The following is a 12,008-nucleotide window of genomic DNA, read 5'->3' as shown; positions in this document are numbered from 1 at the left end:
TCAAGCTTATTGTTGAGGACATGTACATTATATATTCACAAAATATACTTTGCATTTGTCAACAAATCAGCAGTCTGTTAAAAAGCCCCCCAAACAGAATATAATTCATTACAAAGGATTTTAAAAATCTGCACCATGCAGAGCTTTCCAAGTGTGTAATGTCCTATTTTAATACAGTATCTCTACAGAGCAATGAAATACTAGTTTTTAAACATGACTAATACTGATAATAATTACTATGTAGGCATCTACTGGCAAAGAAAAAAGCAATGCCCCAGGCATTAATGCAGAGGACAAAACAGTACCAATTTGGAATAACCCCATAATCCGTGAATATCACATTATTTCAGATTGTCAAAACTCGCTGGAAGGTCACCAGCAGCTCAGAGGTAGGATGTAGATCCCCCTGGTTATCCCTGTCCCTTCTCTCAGGTGTCTGAGCATGCCAAAGTTGCCAGCAGTCAAAACTCTGGTCGTTTCCAGCATGAACACAGGGAAAATGCTTATGCTTGTCAAGTGTCAATGGAACTGCCAGAGCAAAGTCAAAGGAAAAGGTCTGTCTGCACAAGGTGCACCTCAGAGCCAGCTCTTCATGTTTAAGCAAACCAAAAGTCAGACAGAGAGAAGGACAGTAGCATTCCCTGGATTTCAGAACACTACCTGGAATACTGTCTTTATGAAGAAAATACCATTTAGGCCACATGTAACAAACTTTGGGTGCTGCTGTACTGTAAATCTACCAGTGATCTCCCTTTAGCCACCAGAGAAGGCAAACAGAACTACAGAACAAGTTGCAGCAAACCCTTTCTCCTAGGATTAGTTTTTCAGTAATGCTGTGGTTCCAGTTTTGTATTCCCAACAATTGTGCCAACCCTGGTGACACTGAATTCTCCCACCTCATGTTATTACAGCAGGAGAGTGGAGGGGGCACAACACAAAACACCAACAGCAAACAAAGAAAAAACCCTCCTGAAAACCATTCACACAACTGCTCCACATTTGCTTTCCCTTAGCTTGCTCTAAGGCATTGTGACAGACACCTTACCTGTAAAATATCCATTATTTAATAAAGGTTAGCATGAGGCACAAATATAATGCAACTCTTTCAGGAGGAATACACAGCTACAGTTTATGCAGGCACACAAAGCCTTTTCCTTGTCTGAAGTATTAAATGGAATGTTTACAAGTGTGACTCCCTTTTAAAAACAAAGGCACTAAACTTTTCAGTCACTTAAGTAATTTTAATATATCCGAACAAAAAGTACATCTATTACAACTGGTAACTGTTTGCATTAATTAAAAATAATTACTTAGGAATTACTGCAGTCCACTTGTTTTAACCTTTTCTTCTATTATGACCCAAGCCAATCTAAGATGTGAAAAAACTGGATTTAAAAAAACCTATCATAGCTTAGGGTACAAAGTTTTGAAATAATTTTGATTTGACTGCATCTTTGAAACTTGCAAAATCTGTTTTTTAAGTCTTGTCAGATGAAAGTCATACACATATTAAAACAACAACTGCTTAACAGTATATAAACATGAACACAGCTCCAACTCCAGGAATGCAATTTGCATTAACTTTCTCATGAGTTAAAAACATATTCCAGAGGTTTTAAAGCTAAAGTGAATTCCACAGTGATACAAACAGAAGAATAGTCTGTGCCAAAAATACCTGGAACAAGATTTCATGAAATGTTCAAGTTCCTCAAGCAATTATCCCAACCTGGATTATCCTGAGTTGGATAGAGACTATTTATGAGAGCATGTTGTGACAGAACAAGGTAGAGAATGGGTTCAGACTTAAAGAGCAGGTTTAGATCAGATAATTAGGGAAAAATTCTTTACTGTGAGGCACTGGAACAGGCTCCCCTTAGGAGCTGTGGATGCCCCATCTCTGGAGTGTTCAAGGCCAGCTGGATGGGGCTCTGAGCAACCTGGGATAGTGGAACACAACCCTGCCCAGGGTCTGGGGGTTGGAACTAGATGATCTTTAAGGTCCCTTCCAACCCAAACCATTCTATGACTCTACAACTAATTAAGTGAGGGAATTGGTACACTTGAAGTAGAAAATTTGCATCTAAACGAGAGCCATCTTTTTTTTTACTCTTAAATCAAAATTCAATTTTTTTACATCACAGCTTCTTGGTTTTTGCAGTATTGAAACCTAAATAAAACTGTACTTCACAGGAACTCATCTAAAATCTAGGTTTTGTTGTTGCTGGCTTTTTTTTTTTTTACTTCAGTTGTTTGTGGTGGTTTTTTTTAAATGAAAACCCACTCCTACCTCAGCAAAGCACTGTTCAGCACACTTCTACTGACATAGCTGATGTTTCAATACAGAAACATCAATGACAAAGAGATACCTCACCCCCAGCACCTGCAGTCTTTTAAGGTAACAACAAAGGTGCCATTTACTACTTCAAATAATAAACCCAGAAACAACAATATGCTTTTGACTGATGTGACACATTAAGGCCAGCCTGAAATTCCAGCTTCTCACCTAAGCTCCTCTCTCAAGTGTACCAATGGCACTGCATTTCTGTATAAAACCCAGGTAACAGGCATATTTGCAATTAAATTAATTTGCTGTTAAATTCTATGGATTTACATTTGAGCAATTATCCAACTATCAAGTTCCATTCACAGTTTCTCAGGGCTGGACTCATGCAGCTGAGGAAGACCCTGTTCCCAGTAACCCACAGCTCTCAAGTCATGGCAAAGAGGCAGTGGTGCTCTGTGGCACTGTACTCCCCACTCTGAAGAAGTTACTATTAAAGTCACCTTATTGATCCAGTTTCAGTTTACATCAAGATTATTTATTGTTCCCTTAGCAGCAGGCCCACAAATGACCAGTGACAGACAGACAGCCTGGAGATGACACACACCCTCCTGACAAACACAGATGAAGAGCTCTTAAGGCTTTGAGGCCCTGCATTCTTAGAAGTCACGTTCTTCCCTATGTAGTACCCCAAGCACACCATCAGGGTGTGCCTTCCACTTTTCAACAGCGTTTCAGAACAAAATAACCATTCATCTGAAATCTGTTTATTGTGTTTCATGGTACTCGCTATTCTAATAACTAACTTCAGTAAATACTCGAGTTGTATTTTGCTTTGCACAGATGGTTTCAGACATAAGATACAATGATGTTACAGCAGAAGGACAATAACAGGTGTAAAAGGTGCGAAAATAAGTTTTGACTGTACAGGCCAATCGTAACAAAAAATAATCAACACGTCAGTACAAAATTGTAGGAAGTTTGTGAAAAAAATGGCTGAAGTGGTGAAGGAGAGGTTCTGAACACAATAGCAGCATCCCTTCACACTCTGAACTGTGTGCAAACGCAGCAATAATACAATACCTGTACTTAGGAAACAGAGGTAAGGAAACAGCAGATAAAGCTCAGTTCCTACTGTGACAGTCACAGGCCTGCCACCACCCGGGTAAGAACAAGCCTTCTGCTACTCAAGGAAAAGTCAGGTGGAGAGTTCCTGCACTAAAGCTACTCCTCAGCTTAAGCTACAGTTGAGAGCTTGTCGATGAGATCATCGACAGTGTTGACAAGGAGCTTTGTGTCCTCCTTGTCACTCATGCGGTGCTGGCCGACTTTGCGCAGGATGACGTCCACGTCCTTGCTCAGAACACGGTCAGCCACCTGCATGGAGATCTCCCAGGGGACGTCCCCATCCCTCATGCCGTGGATGAGGCGTATGGGACACGTTACAGGAATAGGGCTGTTCAGCACACAGTGGTTTTCTGCCTCTCTGATAAAGTCATAGGTCAAGGAGTAATAGCCTTCCTCATTGTGCTTGGTTCGATACTTCCATTCCCCCTTCTCTTCTATTTCTTTTTGTGCCTGTAAAGAAAGAGGGCAAAGAACAGACAAAACAGATGTTAGGAGTACTTCAACTTATCTCTGTTCTACAAGCAGTAAAACTCCCCCCAACCCCAGCAGAAAATTTCATCTTGTTAACTTTTATTAGCAGAAGTGTATTACTGTTCTCCTCACAGCACCTGAGAAGACAAATCCCCTACCATGTCACAAAAGCTGCTCTCTAAACTAATTTAGTTAAAATTCACCATTGAAATTAAGTTTCTTAGCCAGAATCTATCAGAAAACAAAAGAGATGTATAGCCACCATGAACAGTAAATCTCCTTGCCTTCAATCAGTTCACTGATCCTCAAATAAGGAGAAATCCTAATGAAAAGACATTTTCTAGTGATCAGTCTTTTTGGTCTTTGCCACAACAGGGGTCTCTGAATACTGTATTTCTAGATTCTTAAGTATTTTCAGATTCTAAGTCCTAAACAGTAGTACTGACACTACAAAGCACCTTAGAAAAAGATCCAAACAAATGGTGAAAAAATTTTCATTATCCTAAAGCACACATTATTTGTTGCCATGTAACACATCATTTACTTTCCCTAAGACCAGACGTTATTGCTATCAAGGAAGAATCTGAGAAGTGGAGTTCCCACTACCTCAATCTTACAGTCTTTATAAACATACTAATCTGAAGAATTTCTCTTCTATGCACACAACCTGTGTCATACTCATCCAGTGCCACCTGAACTACTTTAGTGGCTACTTCTCCATCCTTCCAAGCACAAGGATCCAATTCCAAGGCAAATGTAAGATATTCAACACTGCAATCAGCAGGGATCTGACTCCACACTGTCTAAACAGCAACACAAGCACAGTGGCTTGTGCTCGCACTGTGTAAACTTACATTAATCAAACACAGAAAACTTACCCGAAAATTTACAGGAAAAATAATTAATTTCTTAGATTTTTAGACTGCACAAAAGCCAACCACCAACATTTACCTCAATGGGCAGCCTCTTAAAAGTTGTTACCAGGTGATCTGCAGCCACAGCTACTCCAACCAGAGCAGCGACTTTATCTGGGCGTGCTATTGCAGCATGAAGCATCAGCCATCCTCCCATGCTGGAGCCCACCAGAATCTGGAAAATTAAAAAAAAAAGAGATGAAAACATACTGTTTTACAGGAAATGGCTAATAGGTCTTTTCTTCTCGCACGAAGTTATCAGTTTTCACTTGGTTTAACTACTTAAACCTCGGGCATAATCCTGCTGTCCTTACCCAGGCACAACTGCTGTCACCTCCAGTGGAAATTTTGCCTGAGTAAGCACCACAAGATCTGGTATTTATTATTCTGTTTGGCATGGCTGGTTATTGCTGTCTGAGACTGAAACACTGTAAACAAAATGAGAGTTGAAACAATTCAGCGTCATATGCATACTCTTATGCTTCCTTCTCAAGAAAAATGCACATGGTAAAGGCTCAGTGCTGTGAGAGAAGTCAACAAAAGCAATTCATAATGCAAATTTGTTCTAAACAGAACAGGTATTTCTAGGTTGTAGGAGATTCCCAGTTTTTCTCAGTAATTTCTAAAGTAACTGAAGGAATCAACTGCTGCTTCTCCTGCCTGTTTTTTAAAGCTATTTAATTATATGGAGCATCTTGTAATCTTCCTGCAAATCCTTTAATTAATACATCAGCATGGGACAGTGACACATTTCTTCATTAACAGTGTCCCACTGCACTGGAACAATTCCCTGTCCCCTGTCAGGTGGCATTGCCACCACGAGGCTTTCTCAGACCCTCTGGGACAACAGCCATGCTCTGAGCAGGAGATTCTAATAAACAGCTTCCAGGAGCTCCTGCCAACCCATGCTTCCAGGATTTTGTGACCTAAAGCTCCTATGAATATGACCTCTCAAATGATTCAGCTTGGAAGTGAGCAGGTGTCAGCTGTTCAGCAAAAGCTACTGTTGACCAGAGCTATTATGGCATATTTTTGATCAAGGTTCTACCCTGAGGGAAAACCAGCATTCTGTATTTAAAAATAAAGCATAACCTGTGGTCCATCTGTAAGTTCATCCAATATTGACAGAACATCTTTCCTCCACTTCCCAATTGTACACTCTTCAAATTTACCATGGGAACTTCCACATCCTGTATAGTCAAATCTGAAAAAATAACCATCAACATGAAAGTCATTGTACTGTCCACAGCAACACAGACACCAAATAAATACTTCTGTATGATCAAATCAGCAGGGGACTCAAGATACCACACTGAGTATTTTATTACTTGGTCCTGTTTACCACTAAGACCAGAAATCACATAAAAACAGATTAAATAGAACATACACAACTAAGCTGCACAGCATTTCACATCATTTGATATAACATCATAATTTACAAGAACAGACAAAAAAATTTCCCTTACAGACAGAAAGAAGAACCCTCAGACACTTCAATTTTAAAGGCGTTTTTAAAATGTACAAACCCTTTCAAACACTTAACCCCTATATGAAGGCTTAGGACACTTGCCATTCAATCTTGTCTACCAAAAGCATCACTAAATAGGGGCACCTTCTTCTAAACCCACAGAAGACATAAGGTAACTTCATCAGACTTGGCAGGTCAAGACAGTGCTTACAGTGGTAAAAAACAGAACTCCAGCTCCTTCATTTTTAATTTGTATGCCTACAGCCTGGTTGTAACATGTAGCAATGGCTAGACTACAGAACATTAGAGAAGTTTCTGAATTACTTTCAGAATACATTCTCCTGATTTACCTCAGTCTCTTTACTGACAGAAACCTGACATTTGGAAATGGAAGAAAGACTTCTTATCTTGAAGCTGAATATCTTACACAAGCTCCCTTAGCAGAGGGAGCATCCCAAACCAAATGTCAAAGTTTATGTGTTTGTGTTAAAACCCCTTCCCACAACCCAGGAGACTATTTTCATTTTCTCAAGAACAATTCTCATCTAGGTACCTGATGAAGGCATGACCTAATGACTTGCAGAAATCTTCAAGGGCAGTTGCTTTCTGACCATTCATATTTGAATTGAAGCCTGGAAGGAAAATAACCCCTGGATTCCTCCCTTTCAGTTTCTGATAAGCAATATTTGGTCGATCTGGTCGAGAAAGAAAGCTCACTGATGACTTCAGCCTGCAAACTGATAAGAGAAGCTATTTAGTACAATCATCATCATAACCTTAGCAGAAACACAGATTTTACAAACCCAGGGCTGGGCAAATACAGACATCTTATGTGAAAAGAAAGTATTTTGGCTCAAGAGAGAAGAATAAAGCATCTCCTATATTCTTTAATGTTGACAGGTACTGATGGACCTGAAAGAGAAAGTTTATTGTGATTCATTCTCAAATCATTAAACACCAACCAGGTAGAGAGTTCACTCAGCAATTAGCAAAGTGGTTGACTGAAAACAAACACTCAGGCTTCCTAGCCTTCATCAGTCCTCATGTTTTGTGCCACCTTGAATATATTTACTCATTTCACAAAAAAAATCTTCCAATTTAGTATCTGCTTAGTTTAACCTTGTATTTTCTAAAGGCATAATTCTGGGACCAGAGTACTCTGTACAATCATAGTTTACAAGTACATGAGGTGACAAATTTTTCATAGAAATTAAAACTGAAAGATAAAACTGCAGCTTTATCAAAACCCTGTATCCACACAATATATGGAGATGTAGGTACAAGTTCACAATCAAGAACTGGGAAAGAATCTTGTGACTTTTTCATCACGATGAGCACAAAACAATATTTGCATTGTTTAAACCAAATGAAACAAATAACATCAAACAAGGAAATAAGATTAACAGAGGAAATGCTAACTAATAATTCCACTGAATCTCAACAGCTGTTACAGGATTTAATCTAACTTTAGCAGTCAGTTGTATCTCTATTGCAGGTGAGGACAAGTAATTCGTAGAGAGCTATTAAGGAGCCTTAATCCACCCTATTATCCAAGACAGCAAGGTAATTTGTTAAACTGAAAGCTTGGTCAAGTCTGCTAAGACTCTGACACTCTAAATCCTTAGATTAGAAGGTGACTATCTCTTCAACAGTGGGCACAGAAACTATGCAACCCAAAATAAAGCATCAGGGCTTCCTAAGGGTAGATAAATAGTGCAAAATCCCAAGCCCTGACAGTATCACACACTTGACTGTCCTGCAGCCTTGAGTTATGTTCTGCCACTGTCAGAGAGATTACATTCAAGGGGTTTTGGGGAGGTTGGTTTGCTGTCAAACTTGGATGTGCATGAGTAAGTGTGGAGACATAACAGATACAGGCTGCAGCTGGCATTCAGCACTTTCCTACAGTCCCGCAGAAATTGTACCGTTTGAACTAGAGATTAAAACCATTAAATTGCTCCCCAAACAGTGAGGTAGTTCTTTATCTTCCTGAGGCATGATTTGTTTATAAAGGTGCATGACTTCCACAGGAAAGGTATTCACATGCATCCACACCGTGGGTGTTGATTTGGGTGTGTCTCTCACTAAGACAGTCACTTCTTCAAGTGCCAGTAAGAGGAGACACACCAAGAAGTGCTAAATCTAATAGAAAAGTAACTGGAAGTATTTTTCTCCCCTTAAGCCATCTCTGAAGCCACTGTCTTCCACGCTGCAGCACTCTGAAGGTGTCCTCAAATTACTTCGGCACTGGGCAGGGCTCCAACTGCAGCTACAAGACACAACCACTGCCTAAGCTATTTCACAAAACCATTCTTCCATTTAAGTTAATGGAAGCTCCAGCAGCAATCCCAGCCTGAATAATGCAAAGCCCTAAAGCACCCACGCAGCCAACCAAAAGCAAAGCTCAGTGCAGTCACCCTCCCGATAAAACCATCAGCAGCTACCCAGGATTTCTCCCCCTGGTTTTAGGAAAGAACTTGGGAAGAGCAGGGAAGCATTTCTGAAGGTGCAAGGCAGGTATCAGTGCTTAAAAAGGCAAGTTACAGACAGCAGGTGATAGCTCCAGGAAGGCCACAGGACCCTCGACTGATGGTATCTATGGAATTCTCTTCATATGGGAGTCACTGTGTGCTTTTATGAACACCAGAGACCGACTGAGACCAGCGTTCCATCACACACTGAAGCCAAAGGCGCTCCCTGAACAGCTCTGGGGATGTTCCTGCCCTGAGATGTCCCACTGCCACCAGCAGGACCACGGTGCTGTCACAGCTCAGGGACTCTGTCCGCACCTGGCTCCATCCCAGCAGGAACTGCTACCTGCCTTGGTCCCAAGGCACCTACAGACACACACAAATAAACAGACACACACAAATAAACAGACACTCTGGTGGCACTGCGATAAACACACAACAGGGAGAAAAACCAGCAACACAATCCCACTGTATTCAGGCTTTCCTGCAGCTACAAAACGCGCACTCCTAGCGGCAAGGAAGTTCTACTCACTGAGCAACCTCAGATGGGATTCGTATGCCCAGTTAAAGGCAATGAATAAAGTGAAGAGGTCGGAAAAGCAGAGTCGGGCACACCGAGAGGGGACACTGCCTGTCTGGGCGGACACCGATGTCCCCTAGGCGTGGATCCCAGCAGAGCTGCTCAGGAGCCCGGCGGGACTTTCACACTCTCACACGGACCACGGGAAGCGGCCTCAGAGCCACCACAACCCCCGTGTGAAGGCCCTGCGCTGTGCGCCGAGCCCCGGGGCCGGCGGGGAGCAGGATCCCCTCAGGAATCCCGCGGGAAGGGAAGGAGCTGAGGGCGCCCGTGGCCACAGCGGGGCCGGGACGGGCCGCCCTCAGCGGCCCCAGGGCCGCCCGGCACCACAGCGCGGCCTCTGCCCCGCGCCCCGAGCTCCCCGCCGCCCTGCCCTTCCCTTACCCCGGAGCGGTGACAGCGGTGACAGCGGTGACAGCGGTGACGGCGGTGACACCGCTCCCCGCACGGCCCGCAGCAGCGCTCCCGCCATGGCCGCCATGGCCGCCATCGCGCAGGCGCCGCCGTGCCGGGGCCGTGTCCCCGGAGCCGCCCGGTTCTGTCACGGCAATAACCCGGGATTCCGAGCGGGCATGGCCCGGCCGCCGCCTGTCCCCTCAGCCGGCCGCAGGCGGGAAGGCCCGGGGTGTGCCGTGGGAAGGGCCCGGCCGGACGGGGCAGGAGATGCGGCCCTGTGCCCAGCGCGGTGAGGCTCCTGAGGCCGGGACACCGAGCTCCTGCGGCGGGCAGCGACAGCCCCCGGGCACCTGCCAGAGGGAAAGGTCTGGGCTGCCTCAGGTAAGGACGGGCCTCATCAACAGCCTCACAGCTCCTCGCCTTCTCTCAGCCTTGGCTCTGCGAGCACAGGAGCCACAACTACAGCTTTAGGCTCTGAACCGTTTATGTACAGGCCACGCCAGCCACAAAGAAAAGAAAGTAATCACGGAATCTCCAAATCATTTAGATTGGAAAAGATCTCAGATAGCGGGTCCCAGCTTTGGCTAAATACCAGCAGGTGAACTAGGCAATAGCACTGTGTGTCACATCATTTCGGGAATTCCTCCAGGGATGTTCTTCCACCACCTCCCTGGGCAGCCCATTCCAATGCTGACAGGCTTTTCTCTGAGGAGATCCTTCCTCATGTCCAGCCTCCCCTGGAGCACAAAAACCAGCGCCAGGGAAGGTCAGTGTGGCCATGGAGAGGTCAGTGTGGCCATGGAGAGGTCAGTGTGGCCATGGAGAGGTCAGTGTGGCCGAGGAGAGGTCAGTGTGGCCAAGGAGAGGTCAGTGTGGCCATGGAGAGGTCAGTGTGGCTGAGGAGAGGTCAGTGTGGCCAGGGAGAGGTCAGTGTGGCCGAGGAGAGGTCAGTGTGGCCAGGGAGAGGTCAGTGTGGCCAGTGAGGGGTCAGTGTGGCCAGGGAGAGGTCAGTGTGGCCAGGGAGAGGTCAGTGTGGCCATGGAGAAGTCAGTGTGGCTGAGGAGAGGTCAGTGTGGCCATGGAGAGGTCAGTGTGGCCGAGGGAAGGTCAGTGTGGCCGAGGAGAGGTCAGTGTGGCCAGGGAGAGGTCAGTGTGGCCAGGGAGAGGTCAGTGTGGCCAGGGAGAGGTCAGTGTGGACAGGAGAGGTCAGTGTGGCCAAGGAGAGGTCAGTGTGGCCATGGAGAGGTCAGTGTGGCCGAGGAGAGGTCAGTGTGGACAGGAGAGGTCAGTGTGGCCATGGAGAGGTCAGTGTGGCCAGGGAAAGGTCAGTGTGGCCATGGAGAGGTCAGTGTGGCCATGGAGAGGTCAGTGTGGCCAGGGAGAGGTCAGTGTGGCCAGGGGAAGGTCAGTGTGGACAGGAGAGGTCAGTGTGGACAGGAGAGGTCAGTGTGGCCGAGGAGAGGTCAGTGTGGCCGAGGAGAGGTCAGTGTGGCCAGGGAGAGGTCAGTGTGGCCAGGGAGAGGTCAGTGTGGCCAGGGGAAGGCTGTTTCCCATCCAAGCACCAAGCCAGCCAGCACTTGTAGGTCACAGGAAGCTGCAGAGGAGGTTTTTAAGACTCTGTATGGTTTAAAAGTGCCCCAGAGCCCTCAGGGGAAGCAGGTGTTTGACTCCCAGGTGGATAAGCTGGAAGAACATTTATGATCAGAAAAGGGGTGCCACCACCACACTCTACTTGTCTTCATGTCCACACTACAGAACCCACCCCACGTCATGGTGACGATGGCAAACTCACTGAAAACAAATCCATCATAAAACCACAGCGGTTTTCATCTCCACACTGAGTTAATATTCCCAGTCAGGTCATGTCTAAGTCAAATACTGGGAAAACTTCTGAAATCCTTAAAGTCAAGCAACTTCTGGTTTGCAGTTAAACAAAAAAACCAAAAAACCACAAAAAAACCCAACCAACCAACCAAAACAAAACCAAACAAACAAACAAAAAACCTCAAAAAAAAAATAGAAATTGTCTGTATCCAAAGCTGGTGTTAAATTTTTCAAACAGGTTCATAAAAAATGAAAAAGGTTATTATATTATGTACATGCAGAAAACAGACTACACTCCTAATTTCACTGCCCTCCAAAAGATTATTTTCCACAGCTGTTTTATGGGAAAAAACATTGAATAGTTCAATTAAGCATTACCAAGAAACACAGTATTGTTTGCACGACTGTATGTAACTGTTTAAAAGACAAGCAGAAACGTCTCAGGATAATGTAGCAAGAAAATATTTGAAACAAG

The 12,008-nt window shown here is 44.5% G+C and overlaps 1 protein-coding gene across 1 annotated transcript; it reads right to left on the bottom strand.

The window, feature by feature from the left end:
- Window positions 1-2,797: 2,797 nt before the first annotated feature.
- Window positions 2,798-9,794, bottom strand: ABHD10 (abhydrolase domain containing 10, depalmitoylase). The gene is made up of 5 exons (XM_066340579.1): window positions 9,698-9,794; window positions 6,816-6,999; window positions 5,887-5,998; window positions 4,832-4,969; window positions 2,798-3,859 (listed from the first exon to the last, which is right to left on the bottom strand). The coding sequence occupies exons 1-5, from the start codon at window positions 9,792-9,794 to the stop codon at window positions 3,518-3,520; spliced, it is 873 nt and encodes a 290-aa protein (XP_066196676.1). The 3' UTR covers window positions 2,798-3,517.
- Between the last annotated feature and the right edge of the window lie 2,214 nt (window positions 9,795-12,008).

This window comes from Sylvia atricapilla, chromosome 2 (genome assembly GCF_009819655.1).
Source record: "Sylvia atricapilla isolate bSylAtr1 chromosome 2, bSylAtr1.pri, whole genome shotgun sequence".
In the NCBI taxonomy this organism is placed as follows: Eukaryota; Metazoa; Chordata; class Aves; order Passeriformes; family Sylviidae; genus Sylvia; species Sylvia atricapilla.
This window is presented reverse-complemented; position numbering and strand designations above follow the sequence as displayed.

What these genes read in the sequence shown, in the direction of transcription:
- ABHD10 (XM_066340579.1), bottom strand. Translation starts at nt 9,794, where the DNA reads ATGGCGGCCATGGCGGGAGCGCTGCTGCGGGCCGTGCGGGGAGCGGTG. An exon ending in ACCGCTGTCACCGCTCCGGG is followed by an intron (nt 7,000 to 9,697) that starts GTAAGGGAAGGG and finishes TTCTCTTATCAG; the next exon opens with TTTGCAGGCTGAAGTCATCA. An exon ending in TTAAGAGGCTGCCCATTGAG is followed by an intron (nt 3,860 to 4,831) that starts GTAAATGTTGGT and finishes CTTTCTTTACAG; the next exon opens with GCACAAAAAGAAATAGAAGA.